Genomic DNA, 12,520 nt, shown 5'->3' on the forward strand with positions numbered 1-12,520 from the left:
CCATTCTGGCCGAGCTACGCTTGCCAAAACAGCCCGAGCTGAGCTGTAAAGGCCAACAGCGAGATTCCATTAAAAATAAAAGAATATTGCGAAGCTCTACAACTGTTTTTAATATTTTTTTCATTCATAGGTCCATGGTTTCAACACACAAGGTGAGAACATAGCAGATAACGGCGGGATACGCGCAGCGTTAGACGCTTACTCACTGTACGCAAAACGACACCCAGCCGCAGATCGTATGAGACTACCCGCATTACCACAGTATACGCCGCGACAACTGTTCTTTTTAGGCTTTGCTCAGGTAAGATTAACCCAATGGGGAAAACATTTTTACCATTCTTTATCTATGTATGTAACAGTAATTATAATATTTTATAATTTGTCTATCAGTTATTATATAAAATATTTTTTCTTATTTATTTTGTAAATAAATATCTCTTTTTTTTTTGTAAAGTAACTATATCAAGTTAACTATAGTACATTACAATAATAAAGGTTCTTTGAAGCAAAAACATGACAGCATTACTTTACTTAAATAAAATATCTTCTAGGTTTGGTGCGGCAACTCAACAGTGGGTGCTTTAAAATCCAAAATAGTGGAAGGTGTGCATAGTCCCAATAAAATTCGGGTTATAGGAACTCTCAGTAACTCCAAAGAATTTGCAGAAGCCTGGCAATGCCCATCAGGATCACCTATGAACCCACAACACAAGTGTGTTCTGTGGTAGTGAGTACTTAAATTAGTGATGGTATTTACCAAGTTACAAGGACATATTACTGTTACCGGTTGTGTGTATTAATTAAAGTTACCAATATGGTTTTAACTGTAAATTCAACTCATAACTTGTGAATTTAATGTGTATCCATAGATTTGACATGTTTTTAATTGTGTAGGGAATTTGCTTATTATAAAAAATAGTTTTCATGACTGCAAATATACTCTACTTGGACTAAAGCATGATCGTTGCTGTGCAATGATAACAGCTTTTAAGTTTTTAGACACTAAGTAATATGACAAAGTTACCGTATTTGTGAATTAGAGGACTGTTAGATTTAAGTATATTGATGAAAAGCTGTGAAATTTCACCCATGAAATTTTTTTTTGTGTTGAGTACCCTTATCACAAAATGTTTGGAGGTAATATTTAAAAAAAAATATTGTGTGTAGTTGATATGTAGTAACAAATTTCATACATTTTCATGTCTATTGTTGTTTATTTTTCTATTTTAAAAATTCATGTCCACTTACAGAATTGCATTAACAACTTAATTGCATGTGTTGTGCTAAGGGTGGTAAGTCTTCAATTAGAATAAGAATTAGACAATTATTTTGTAAATAATGTCAGTGAGAATTTAGGATATAATTAAGATATTAATTACTCTTGAGATTATTGTAATAAGAGAATAAACAAATTTAAATATTTATTACTACAGATTTTAAATAAAGTGTGTTTTATTTCTTTCTGTTGTATTGAAATTTATAAACTGGTGCTGATACAGCTGTACCTCTTTGAACTTTCTTAGGTTTCATGTATTTAGCATCATGGAGGTGGCGTTTAAGTTCCATTTTCTGTTGAGTCACTGTTAAATGCTTTTCTCTGTCTATTCTTTTTGACAATTCCTTGTAGGTTTCTTCCTTAGCCTTCTTGGCCGATTTAAGTGTCTAAATAAAAAAATGAAATGCTAACTAGAGTTTCATAGTTAGAAAATAGTAATTAGTATGCTTTTAAAATATTAGCAACTTTAACTTTATATTGTGATGAAACTGCTACTTTTCTTGAGTTATTACCTAACTTGCAACTGTATTGTTAGGAGACTAACAAAAAATGCACCTTCATCTTTACTCTTGCTCTTAAATATTTATTGAAGGATTTATTTTTAAATATTTATTAAGTGATATAAGGTTTTTAAATTACTATATAAATAACATTCATTTTTTGTATAGAAAATGTTACCTTTTCATCAATTTCTGGCAGGCTTAACTTATTTAAATCTGAAAGGCGGGGTCTATTTGATTTCCTGTTGATAAGGGCAGGATGTGTGTCCAGTCTTTTGGCTATATCAAAGTCTTTCTCTTCTCCTTCATCAACAAAGAACATGTGTGTATTAGATGTTGAATCTGCTATCTCACTCATATGCAGCTGAGACTAATAAAAAAATAATGTATGTATTAAGAGAAATCACATAGAAAAATACAATTTAAATTTACAAAGATATACTACAAACCTGCAACCTCTGGATCCTGCGGCTTTCCATAGTGCGTTTCATATTGATATATTTTATATCTTGAGTTTGCATCAATTTGATTTGTTCTACTGAGTGCTCATCATCTTTTTCTAACTCATGATGTACCTAAAACCATATTTAATTATATACGCATACAAATTCGTCCACCAAAATATTATACCAAATTAGTCTTTAATCAATAGTAAATATATATACGGTACTTAGTAAGTAAAACTTTGTAATATTTTCAAGTAAGTAAAACATTGTAGACTTACTCCCTCCTTCACCCTTGAATTGATCATATGAAAGTAAAACTCATCTGGATTCTTATCGAGCGCCCGTTTACGTATAAGCTTAAGCGTTTCGCCCTTTTCATGATAATCATCTGCTCTTTTCTTATAGTCTTTCTTCTTTTCTAGTAATCCCAAATGTTTACGTGACTCTGGTTGATGCCGCTCTCGGTGTGTTTTTTGGTTAGCCTTTGCGGCTTTTTTCCACGACGACATATTTTAATATTGATTTATAATTAATATTATTAATAGATAAAACACTTCTGCTTTGGAAATAATAATGTAAATAAACAGTAAATCACATAAAAATATAAGAACAGCAATCACACACACGTGTAGTTTTGTTTTGACGCAGTCTTGACTCTTGACTACAGAATACAGATACTTTTTTTTTTTTTTCCTTTCTTGGCCTGCACGGTTTGTGCGTCAGCCATGCAAAAAAGTTAGGAAGTGTGTTATTAGATTTATTTTATTGGTTTGGAAATTGGATCGGAATTTTGAAAAGGATCAGATAAATTAGGTATATAATAAGTACATAAATGATTATAATTTTATATTGTTATGAAAAATGAAACTGGCTAAAATTCTATATACATCAATATTTATATTAGATAGAAGGATAGAGATTGAAGTAGGAAAAGGAATTTTAATGGACAAAAGCGAGGAAATAAAAGCGGAACGGTCATGTTGAGGACAGGCAAATAATATATGATTAAAATCCCCAACGTCATTGCCACAGTGACATATATCGTTAGGTAAAAGTTTAAGCCTTGCCAAATGCAAGGGAATGCATGCATGGCCAAGCCTCATACGAATAAGGGTCGAAGTGATAGCTTTACCAAGCGTCAGAGTTGAAAACCACGGTTTAGGAGGTATATCGACCTGAATACAGATACTTACAAAACTACAAGTTTTGACTTTAACAAGTTATGATATGACAATTAACAATAATTGAAAAGTAAGCATCTTAAAATGTCAGATAGTATACTTGCAACAACCAGTGGAAAAGCTAAAACATTTAATAGTACAAATGAGACTACAACACCAACATTGCATATATAAATTAATACTGATTAATTTCTGTTGACCTTTGAAAAGCAATAGGTAATCTTATTAAAACAAAAAATAAAAGCTCTAATAAGCTAAAGAATCCAACACCAAGAAACATATTAAATACTCCTCCTAAAGAAGCTGAAAAAAAAATGGATTAATTTTTAATCACTCTAATAATTAATTAAATTAACACAATTTAATTTCTATTATATGTATCAGACCAACGTATTTTATATTTTGTTCTTCTATATTTTAATAAATAGAACAAGCAGTAGCAGTACTTAAATAAATAATTATCCTATTTCTAAACACTTAATACATACAGAGCAAAGTAATCCACGTTTCTGTAGGGGAGACCATGGAAACGACTGTGCCAGTTATACCAAGGCTAAAAGTTATAACACTTCCCTTTGACACGTTCAATCCAGAACTTGAAAAGAGAATTCTTTGAGAGTTCTAATTTTACGACCACAAAAGCTTAATTTAAAGCTTAAAATTTTTAAGTTAAGGAAGCATGGCCGTGTCACCCAATAAATATATATGGTATAGTGGCTGAATACCATGACCGTAATTGTAATTAAACACTTGCTCATTCAGCGAAAGTAAACATCGCGTCATTTCCATATCATCTATATGCACGCGAGTTATGTGTGTAAGAACTACCTACTATCCATGCGAAATTCACATTTAGATAAAGATAATGCACGTAGAATTTTGAATTTAGTTTTAAATTGGTTAAAATGGACGACATTCGCCTTTATCTTTTTCCACACTGGTACCGCTGCTAGTAAGTTGTACCAATCAGTACCTCCTTTTTATATATTATGAACTTTACAAATGATGAACTTACTATATGTTGTCTATAGCATCGTCAATAGCATTCATAGGACTGGATTCAACTATCATTCGTGTTGACACCTTCTTGCAAGTTGGCAAGCAATTACACGTTGTTCTCTCTGCAAATAGAGCTGCATTTAGATCTGGATATATTAATTAAACACATCTTTTTTCATTAGAATGAGTATTTTCGTTATCATCATGTGTATCTCTTAATGTAAATATTATATGACGTTGCATGCGTACAAAAATGATCCACTTATTTGAAAATAAGATATAAGATTCGTAAGAAAATATGGTGCCGCCTAACAAGATGGTGGCTAAATAATAAAGGTCGCTACTGTCGCGAGAATTTTGATCCCGGCAAAATATTTTTATTTATTATTTATTTATCAACACTTCGTTACGTCAATATAAAAAAATAACATAATTAAATCAAAAGGAGGGCAACTGTCGGCCTTATCGGTTTCGAGCGATCTCTTTCGGGCAACCACTGTGAGTAAAGAAAAAAAATGTATTAAATTACATAAGATAGGCAAGTAGTGCAAAATATATTGATACATTAAAATTAGAAAGTAAAAATAATAATTGTTTTGGGTTATTATACACTGATGATTGATCATCTTTTAATCTTTAATACAAAATATGAATGAAACAGGCGCAGAATTATGTTTACACCACACGGGCCATTGACCATTGTCCAATGAGTATAGGATATATGTACTTACCTCGTTTGTCGGTTCTCAAACAGTTTAGTTTTTGAAGCGGGCAAGTTTGAAGCCTTTTTGTTGGTTCATCGGGATCGTCGCTCAGTCTTATAACATCCAAACACCCGCAGCGATTTTCCATACACTTCAACTAAGTATATTACGCAAATTTGGGACATAAAAGAGAATATAGATTTTTACAAATACAGGATTTTGGACTTTTAGTATATCACGTTCGGTTAGCCTAAAAGCTTATCAGTTATCAGCTCTATACTATGTTATCTGCACATTGCACAAGCATAAAATAAGGATCTCTATTATGTGGAATATAACGGTACTGTAAATATTTGTTTAATTTTTTTAAAGTATTTAGAACGACAAACCGTTTATACTGAACAAAATCAGAGGTCCCTTCGATGTCGTTATAACAGATTTTGACTGTATTTTTTGTAGTTGGTATATTTTTTTACTAAAATGAACATAATTACCAAACAACGACTTCGCGAATAAAATTGTTGGGCTGCACAGGTGCCATCCAGTAATTTATGAGGATCATTGTCCACTACGGATGCGAAGGCCAGTTGAGCTCGATACAAATGTCCAGAGTATAGCAACGCCGGCTCGAACCATTCCTCCACGTCATATTTAGTAAAAAACTAAATAGAATTTTTGATATAATTAAAATAGTTAAATTCTTTTACCTTCCCCAATAAATTACTGGAATAATAAACATTATGCCATGAAAAACATAACACGTAAAAAAACAAGTCTCACAACACAGTTCTTCCATAAAAGTGAGTCATGTTCATTCAAGTCGGTTAATTTATTCAGTCGGTACATGGTACGTTGCACGGACCTTTTGTCTTAAGTTATTACGTAATTACCCAACAACATCTTATAGTAACCATATGACAAATCTTTTTAATGTTTCCTTGATTTATTTCACTAATTATTGTTTAAACTTGAAGCTTCTATGTGTGCTAGAAGTGCCTTAAATTTGACTAGTTATAATTTATAAACTACTGGTTAGAATTCAATGAAATGTTAAATAAACTGTGTCTAGTCCCTGCTTGGTCCTTCTAATTTTTTGAGAACGAAGTTATAGGGGGTTGAAATTGGTCTTAACTGAAAAGGATGGTATGCCCGTGCCGCTTTTTTGTTCTTCGAAGGCTCGACAATTTTGTGTGGAATTATTTATTAGCGCTAGAATCCTATCTTGAATTATTTGTGTTGTTATTTTCTGCTGGCAAACCCGTGGTGGACTGTGGTAATACATACATGGCAGTTTATAAGCATCGGTTTATTGTAGCACTGAACAGCGAGGGTCAATCTTCGTGTAATATCTAACTCTGAAGTTGGAGTTGATTTAATTCTGAAAATAAATGACGGTATAATATTCAGACAACCTTATATTCGGCGAAATTTTTCAGTAAACGTTTCAGTATACCTTGCACGCGATGCGACACAACAGACTCCCCACTGAGTGAGATCCTTCTGAAATAGACGATTGCAAGGTATTGATCTGCTCTGCCACTGACATGTAGTGACGATATCTTTACACGGTGGCATTATTTCAAAAAGTGCTTCCGTGAAAGTCAGCTCACGAGGCTCTAAAACTTCGTCGACAAGAAGTAGCTGGTTTTCTGGCACATATTTTCGTCGAAGGATCTTTTCAAATATGTAAGGAAAGCTTTCAGCTGTGGTCTCGTTCACTTTACTGCAATATTTGTAGAAAATGTATACTTGACATAGCAAGATTATTAATCGTACAAATACAATAATTCTATCTTTTAACAAAAAAATCAAGAGCAATTTCATTCGCTATCGTTACATCATTGATATAAGTTGTTTTCCCGTAGTCTGTAGACAATATTACGATTTATTAAGTTATAAACATAGCTACGAGCGAAGCTCATACACGCCTACTAACCGGCTCCCCTCATTAAGAAGATTCCCGAAAATGTGATAAGAAGCACGATAATGCATCTTGTTACAAACATGTTGTAAAAAGAAATTGGCGGTTTAAACGTGCTGGAAAGTTTATTGCCTTGATTTGAACAAGTTAAAATATGATTTTTGTCAGTGGTACACTTACAAGTGGTTAGTAAACATTGCTGCAACTGTGATCGGCGGTGGACAGACAGCAACCATAGGCATTTCGAGTTCATCAAGGTCTGAAGCGACCTCCTTAAGTGTGAGCAAAGCGGGAACTTGCAGGAACCGCGCCCATACCACAGTACATAGTACCGCGGCACAACCGGCGCTTGCGCAACAACATATCAGCCATCCTATTCTGATACCATAAGTTTATACTTACATTATAATAATAATTAGTTAGTTAATTAGTTTAAATTAATTAGTTTAAAGTAATTTTAATACTTTCTTTATCTTTCTAATATCTTTTTTTTCTTTATTATAAAAAATCATATAATATAATCAGAATATGTTTAGATGTACATTAAAAAAACCGCTATGGTGGATCTATATTAGCTGAAGAGTTTGTTTGTATTGTTAAACCCAAGGTTGCAAGATCAGTGCTATGGACACTCGAACAATATCGACATTCTTCTATACACAAAAGCGCCGGGAATTAAATCGCTATTAAAAATTACAATTCACAGAATCAGACGAAGCAAGCTATTTCATAGGCACAGAACGCTCCTTAAAATACAACGAAAAGCATCACATTTTACAAGGGGAGACTCAAGAATTATTCGTCAGTATAAATTATAGGTGCCTTCTTACCTATCGCAATAGTATTTTGCAAATAAATATTTGAATCCATGAAGAGTGGTTGACTCCAAAAATCGTCTCACAGCTCGAGTGTATCGTACACTCATTATTAAAACCACATGAATAAAAATCAAATGTGGTTCGAATAGGTAAATGACTGGTTGCATTCAATATTCTTTATTTAAATTGCTAGGTTAATCGACGATGACTATCAACAAATTACACGTTTTAAAATCGATTGAAAGCAATTTGTTGATACCATCTCGTATTCTCAGTCCTTGATATAGTCTATATTCTAGTTAATTTACTTTTCCTTTAAAACAGACATATGCAATTTGCGGAATATTAACTACTACTATGTTTCGAGCTTTTTACTGGTTAATAAAACACATAATACCCATATAATGTATTTATTAAAGAATTAAGATACAATTTGTAGACAAAAAGTATAAAAATTGATATATATACGTAGATGTAATTTGTATGAAAAAACAAAAAAAAACTTTCAAACTAAATACCAATTATTTAAAAACGCTTAAAAGCATCAAACTAAATATAATTAATCTTTTTATTAAAATTAAAAAATACAACTACATAACTTAAAAACAGGATGTGGCGACAAATCATTTGGATTTAATTAAAATGGTACATTATTTATAAAATTAATACAATGACTGTCTTTGGCAAAACTGAGATTGTTTATTACAATTAAATAATTGATGATATAATGGTTTTGGCAAGAATGAAACTTATCTGATAATAAAACATTGAATTGTCTAACACCAATACTACTTCTAAGACATTTAATATTTCTTAAAACTTGAAAGAACGCATTCAGCTGGGAGTAGCAAAGTAATTGTTTAATATCAGCTTACTTATGCATTATACGATACCTTAGCTAAACATGCTTTGAAATATATATGACTCTTTTTAAGTATATAATGAGAATGGCCATAGTGAAGATGATTTGGTCACGTAACCAATTCTTGAAACCCTAGCGTAAAGTAGTCTTGACTAAGATACCAGCAGTCTTTTATTTTTATACAAATAAAAAATATCAACTAATGTATAGGAAAATATAAATTTGAACACCTTATTTAATTAGGAAATATCTTGTAAATAATAAACTCGATTGTTAAAATCTGCACTTAGCATGGCTTCGTTAAACCGAATAGTTGATGTAATAAAATAGTATCAAGACGTAACATCGTAACACGTAATTATAGTAGAATAAAACCCTATAAAAGTATGCTGCACATCTAATGGCTTTTGTTTAATATAAAAATACATGTAGATATACACTCTATTAAATCAAAATTCTTGACCATGAGATAGTCCTTAAATATTAATTGAGTAATTGAATCGTCTTAAAAGCTTATTTATAGCATTATTAATGTCCATAGACATTATAGAATACTTGTATAGATACTAAATGTACTTCAGCTTTGTATACTGTCACTTCTATTACATTTTTACGTGACATTGAAAGCTAAACAGGTTTATTAGGCACTCCGCAAAAATTGAAATAACAGTGCTCTCATCTATGCATGTTGCGATAACTCAATATTAAACAGAACACACAATAATAAAGTAAATTCAAAACACTTCTTTATATATTCTCTATTTAACTAGGACATGCCATCCGCTAAGCCCATGTTATAGGAATCTCAAGAGAATCTTCAGAAGTGTGGCAGAGAAGCATTCAGACTTCAAACTTGATTCAAATTAGCTTTTTACGTGTATTGCTGTATTGACTTGCTGTTTGACGGTGGTGGACGCATAGTAGTAAGTTAGCTCAATTTCGCCGCACCGTAGTTTTTTACTGGGAGACACGTCTTTTTTCAGCTGGGCTTACGTCGACCATACAAAAAACAGCGCGGCAAACCGGACACGAGCCACGTGCTGCCAGCCAGGCATTGGGCGATAAGCTGCCTGCTCGAGCTGCCCACCAACGAGCCATGCATGGCGCGCACCAAAGGACTCTAAAGCAATCAATAATGTTTCATTATAACTCATCACCACCTTGGTGTGGAAAATACAAACAAATAAAAAAGTTAAATAATTAGTTTCTCTCAGTTAAATGGGTAATATATATATAGTATAGTTTTAAGAGTGGGTGGGTCATTATTTAAGATAAATGTTTTTTTTTAGTTTCACAAACATTGTGCAACTAAATTGAATTCAAAATTGTCAATGTTAAGTACAATAAAAATTTGAAAGTATTGACAAGTAAAAATGGCAAAATACACTTAAAACATTGCAACCATTTTAATAGATCTATATTTTTTATAAATAATAACTATGTTCATTACATGAAATTTATTAACCAACTCAGTCTGACTTGGACACATCAAACAGACAAAGCAATTTAAAAAAAAGTAATAATTAGAAGATAAATATTTTGCTTATAACTCACCTACAATTACACTGTTGGCAAGGTGCTCTGGTCCCATTCAAAGAATCAGAAACACATCTTTTATTGATCTTAATATCAGCCTGATTGTGCATACATCCTATACACTGCTCTAACTCCTGTTGGTAATAAATATGTATTATACAATAAATCACTATGCTTATTGTGTATTTAGAAGTAGACATATTTATGTTATGTGATTCACAGATGTCATTTGAGTGCTTTATTACCTACCAACATAAGCATAGAAACATTGTAATATAAGGCTTTAATCAAGTCTTGTGTTGTGAGTTGAATGAATTACACTGTGGATAAAAATATATATGGAATTTAGTTAGTTTTTACAATAGAACTGATTATGATGAAACTTATTAATAAATAATTATTTTCATCCGGGCACAACTGTCAATATATAGAGTATATTTTCAAATGTATAATATTAATTATTTGTAGTTTATTACCTGATCTACATAATACACAGGGTTCTGTCTAACATGATCCTTGAATACACTAATAAATCTTTCAATCAAAGGAGGAATCAATGAAATGTGTTCTGGTACCCTAACTGGCCGCTCCAGTCTTGGCTGTAATTCCCGCAAAGTTATTGATGAGATACGAAATGAAAAAGGTTTGACATTTTCCCTTTCTGGGATAGCTTCAATGTTCAGATATTGCATTTCACCTTCACCTGTTGGGGCTAAGTCATGAGTGTCAGTCTAAAAAAGAAATTATAAATCCTTGTTCAACACACAAAATAAGTAATAGCTTACTTAAACTTAAAATAACTTTATTTATATAGGTTAGCAAGTATATGTATTAACATGAACAGAAATGATGTTAAATTGATGGTAAGTTTACATTTACTACATGTTCGTGTTTAAGTCAAGTGTGTAGAGAGGGCAAGAAACTTTCTGCCACACTTTTTAATTGCTAAGTTATACAAATTGTTTAAACTGAAGCAAATAAATCCCAAGGATTAGGATCATTCAAGTATTAGTCAAATTTAGAAGTTCAACAATTGTTTATTCAGTGATAATTCTCTAATTTAGCTTGGGAGTTTGTTGTAAAAAGAATACAATTTTGATATAAGGATTGGTTATCTGGAGCCTGGTTGGTTGTATGTTAAAATTAGTTTTATTTTGAGTATCATACTGGTAAGTCACCATTTTTTTTTTAAATTATTTTTATTCTTTTTGTACATACAATAAAGACTTCAAGAAAATATTGAATATAGTAACATAATATTTAATTCCTTAAACTTATTCCAAAAAAAGGAATAATTATAGAACACTACTTACAGCTGTAGCAACTAAAGTGCAGTCCCCTTGTTGTACTAGGTTAATACTGTATTGAGATACTTTAATGATCCAGCGTGCTGTTATTTTCACTGTGCTTACATTATTCAAAGGTATAAACACATTGTTAGAGCTACAAATGAAATTATTTGAATGTTTAATAGAATTTATTAAAATCAAACAACTAAATAAAATACTGGAATGAAATTGAAAATAAGTACTTAAAGTTTTAAGATATTGAGGCACTCAAATAATAACATACCCTCTAAATTCTATGTTAAAGCTTGAAGCAAATGTTCTCCAATCTCCTTCAACATCTGCATAGGGTAGAAGAGCTTTCACCACAGGATGATTTATTTGATTATGTTCCCACCAACAAGTAATTTTATAGAGGGCAATGAGAGGAATTGTACAAGATGCAATAAATAGGCAAGGCATCCATTCTCCCTTTTCACCACAACACCATAATGTGACAACATAGCCCAAGGGCAAAAAGGAGTGTATTAAAAGTGTTATTGATATTCTCCTCATATGATATTTAATAAAGTTATTATCTTCTGAACCAAGATAGCTTCCAAACAACTGCGGTATTGTGAAGCCAGCGGATACGAACTCCGTGGGAGGGAAAACTATGCATAAAGCAAACAGTACGTAAAATAGAGATATTAAAACATCCATTTCTGAAAGCCGATTGCTGAGTTTAGTTTTTAGAGTATAAAATTACACACACAGACCTTTATATGCACGATAAAGATCACTGCTGTAACTTGTAAATAAATTGAGGTAAAAAAAATTTGAAAATAAGTTATAGTAAATATGAATCCTATAAGGATTAATATTTTATGGAAATAATATTTTTTCAGCTGTTCAATGGACAATGACTGTAATGTGAAAACAAGTAACAAAAACAAGGCGCTCGGAGCGGCATAGATCTTTAAGCCTAATCCACAGACGAGAATTGAAGTAC

The 12,520-nt window shown here is 31.8% G+C and overlaps 4 protein-coding genes across 8 annotated transcripts in view; 1 reads left to right on the plus strand and 3 right to left on the minus strand.

Annotated features, from left to right (window-relative positions):
- Nucleotides 1-981, plus strand: part of LOC123710813 (neprilysin-4-like) — a 38,304-nt gene extending 37,323 nt beyond the window's left edge. For both annotated transcript variants that reach the window (XM_045663042.1, XM_045663043.1), the window contains 2 exons: nucleotides 131-301; nucleotides 552-981. In XM_045663042.1, coding sequence (XP_045518998.1) covers nucleotides 131-301; nucleotides 552-728 — 348 coding nt within the window. In that variant the 3' untranslated portion in view covers nucleotides 729-981. The remainder of the gene's footprint in view (nucleotides 1-130; nucleotides 302-551) is intronic.
- A 427-nt stretch (nucleotides 982-1,408) lies between these two features.
- Nucleotides 1,409-2,894, minus strand: LOC123710815 (probable U3 small nucleolar RNA-associated protein 11). Its single transcript, XM_045663050.1, has 4 exons — nucleotides 2,501-2,894; nucleotides 2,226-2,351; nucleotides 1,955-2,146; nucleotides 1,409-1,662 (listed from the first exon to the last, which is right to left on the minus strand). Exons 1-4 carry the CDS (start codon nucleotides 2,729-2,731, stop codon nucleotides 1,453-1,455), a joined length of 759 nt encoding a protein of 252 aa, XP_045519006.1. The 5' UTR covers nucleotides 2,732-2,894; the 3' UTR covers nucleotides 1,409-1,452.
- A 525-nt stretch (nucleotides 2,895-3,419) lies between these two features.
- Nucleotides 3,420-8,064, minus strand: LOC123710814 (pickpocket protein 11-like). 4 transcript variants are annotated; one of them, XM_045663046.1, is made up of 9 exons: nucleotides 7,858-8,064; nucleotides 7,208-7,400; nucleotides 6,560-6,829; nucleotides 6,391-6,484; nucleotides 5,601-5,768; nucleotides 5,134-5,263; nucleotides 4,419-4,524; nucleotides 3,892-3,998; nucleotides 3,420-3,706 (listed from the first exon to the last, which is right to left on the minus strand). In XM_045663046.1, exons 1-9 carry the CDS (start codon nucleotides 7,895-7,897, stop codon nucleotides 3,579-3,581), a joined length of 1,236 nt encoding a protein of 411 aa, XP_045519002.1. In that variant the 5' UTR covers nucleotides 7,898-8,064; the 3' UTR covers nucleotides 3,420-3,578. The 4 variants fall into 4 exon arrangements, with proteins under 4 accessions (XP_045519002.1, XP_045519000.1, XP_045519005.1 ...); XM_045663044.1 differs by having other exon boundaries at nucleotides 7,208-7,405; XM_045663049.1 differs by lacking the exon at nucleotides 3,892-3,998 and having other exon boundaries at nucleotides 3,622-3,706; nucleotides 7,208-7,405.
- Nucleotides 8,065-8,585: 521 nt separating this feature from the next.
- On the minus strand, nucleotides 8,586-12,493 carry LOC123711234 (E3 ubiquitin-protein ligase TM129). Its single transcript, XM_045663723.1, has 5 exons — nucleotides 11,816-12,493; nucleotides 11,557-11,686; nucleotides 10,720-10,974; nucleotides 10,262-10,377; nucleotides 8,586-9,827 (listed from the first exon to the last, which is right to left on the minus strand). Exons 1-5 carry the CDS (start codon nucleotides 12,229-12,231, stop codon nucleotides 9,665-9,667), a joined length of 1,080 nt encoding a protein of 359 aa, XP_045519679.1. The 5' UTR covers nucleotides 12,232-12,493; the 3' UTR covers nucleotides 8,586-9,664.
- Nucleotides 12,494-12,520: the final 27 nt, after the last annotated feature.

Source organism: Pieris brassicae, chromosome 6 (assembly GCF_905147105.1).
Source record: "Pieris brassicae chromosome 6, ilPieBrab1.1, whole genome shotgun sequence".
Taxonomy (NCBI): domain Eukaryota; kingdom Metazoa; phylum Arthropoda; class Insecta; order Lepidoptera; family Pieridae; genus Pieris; species Pieris brassicae.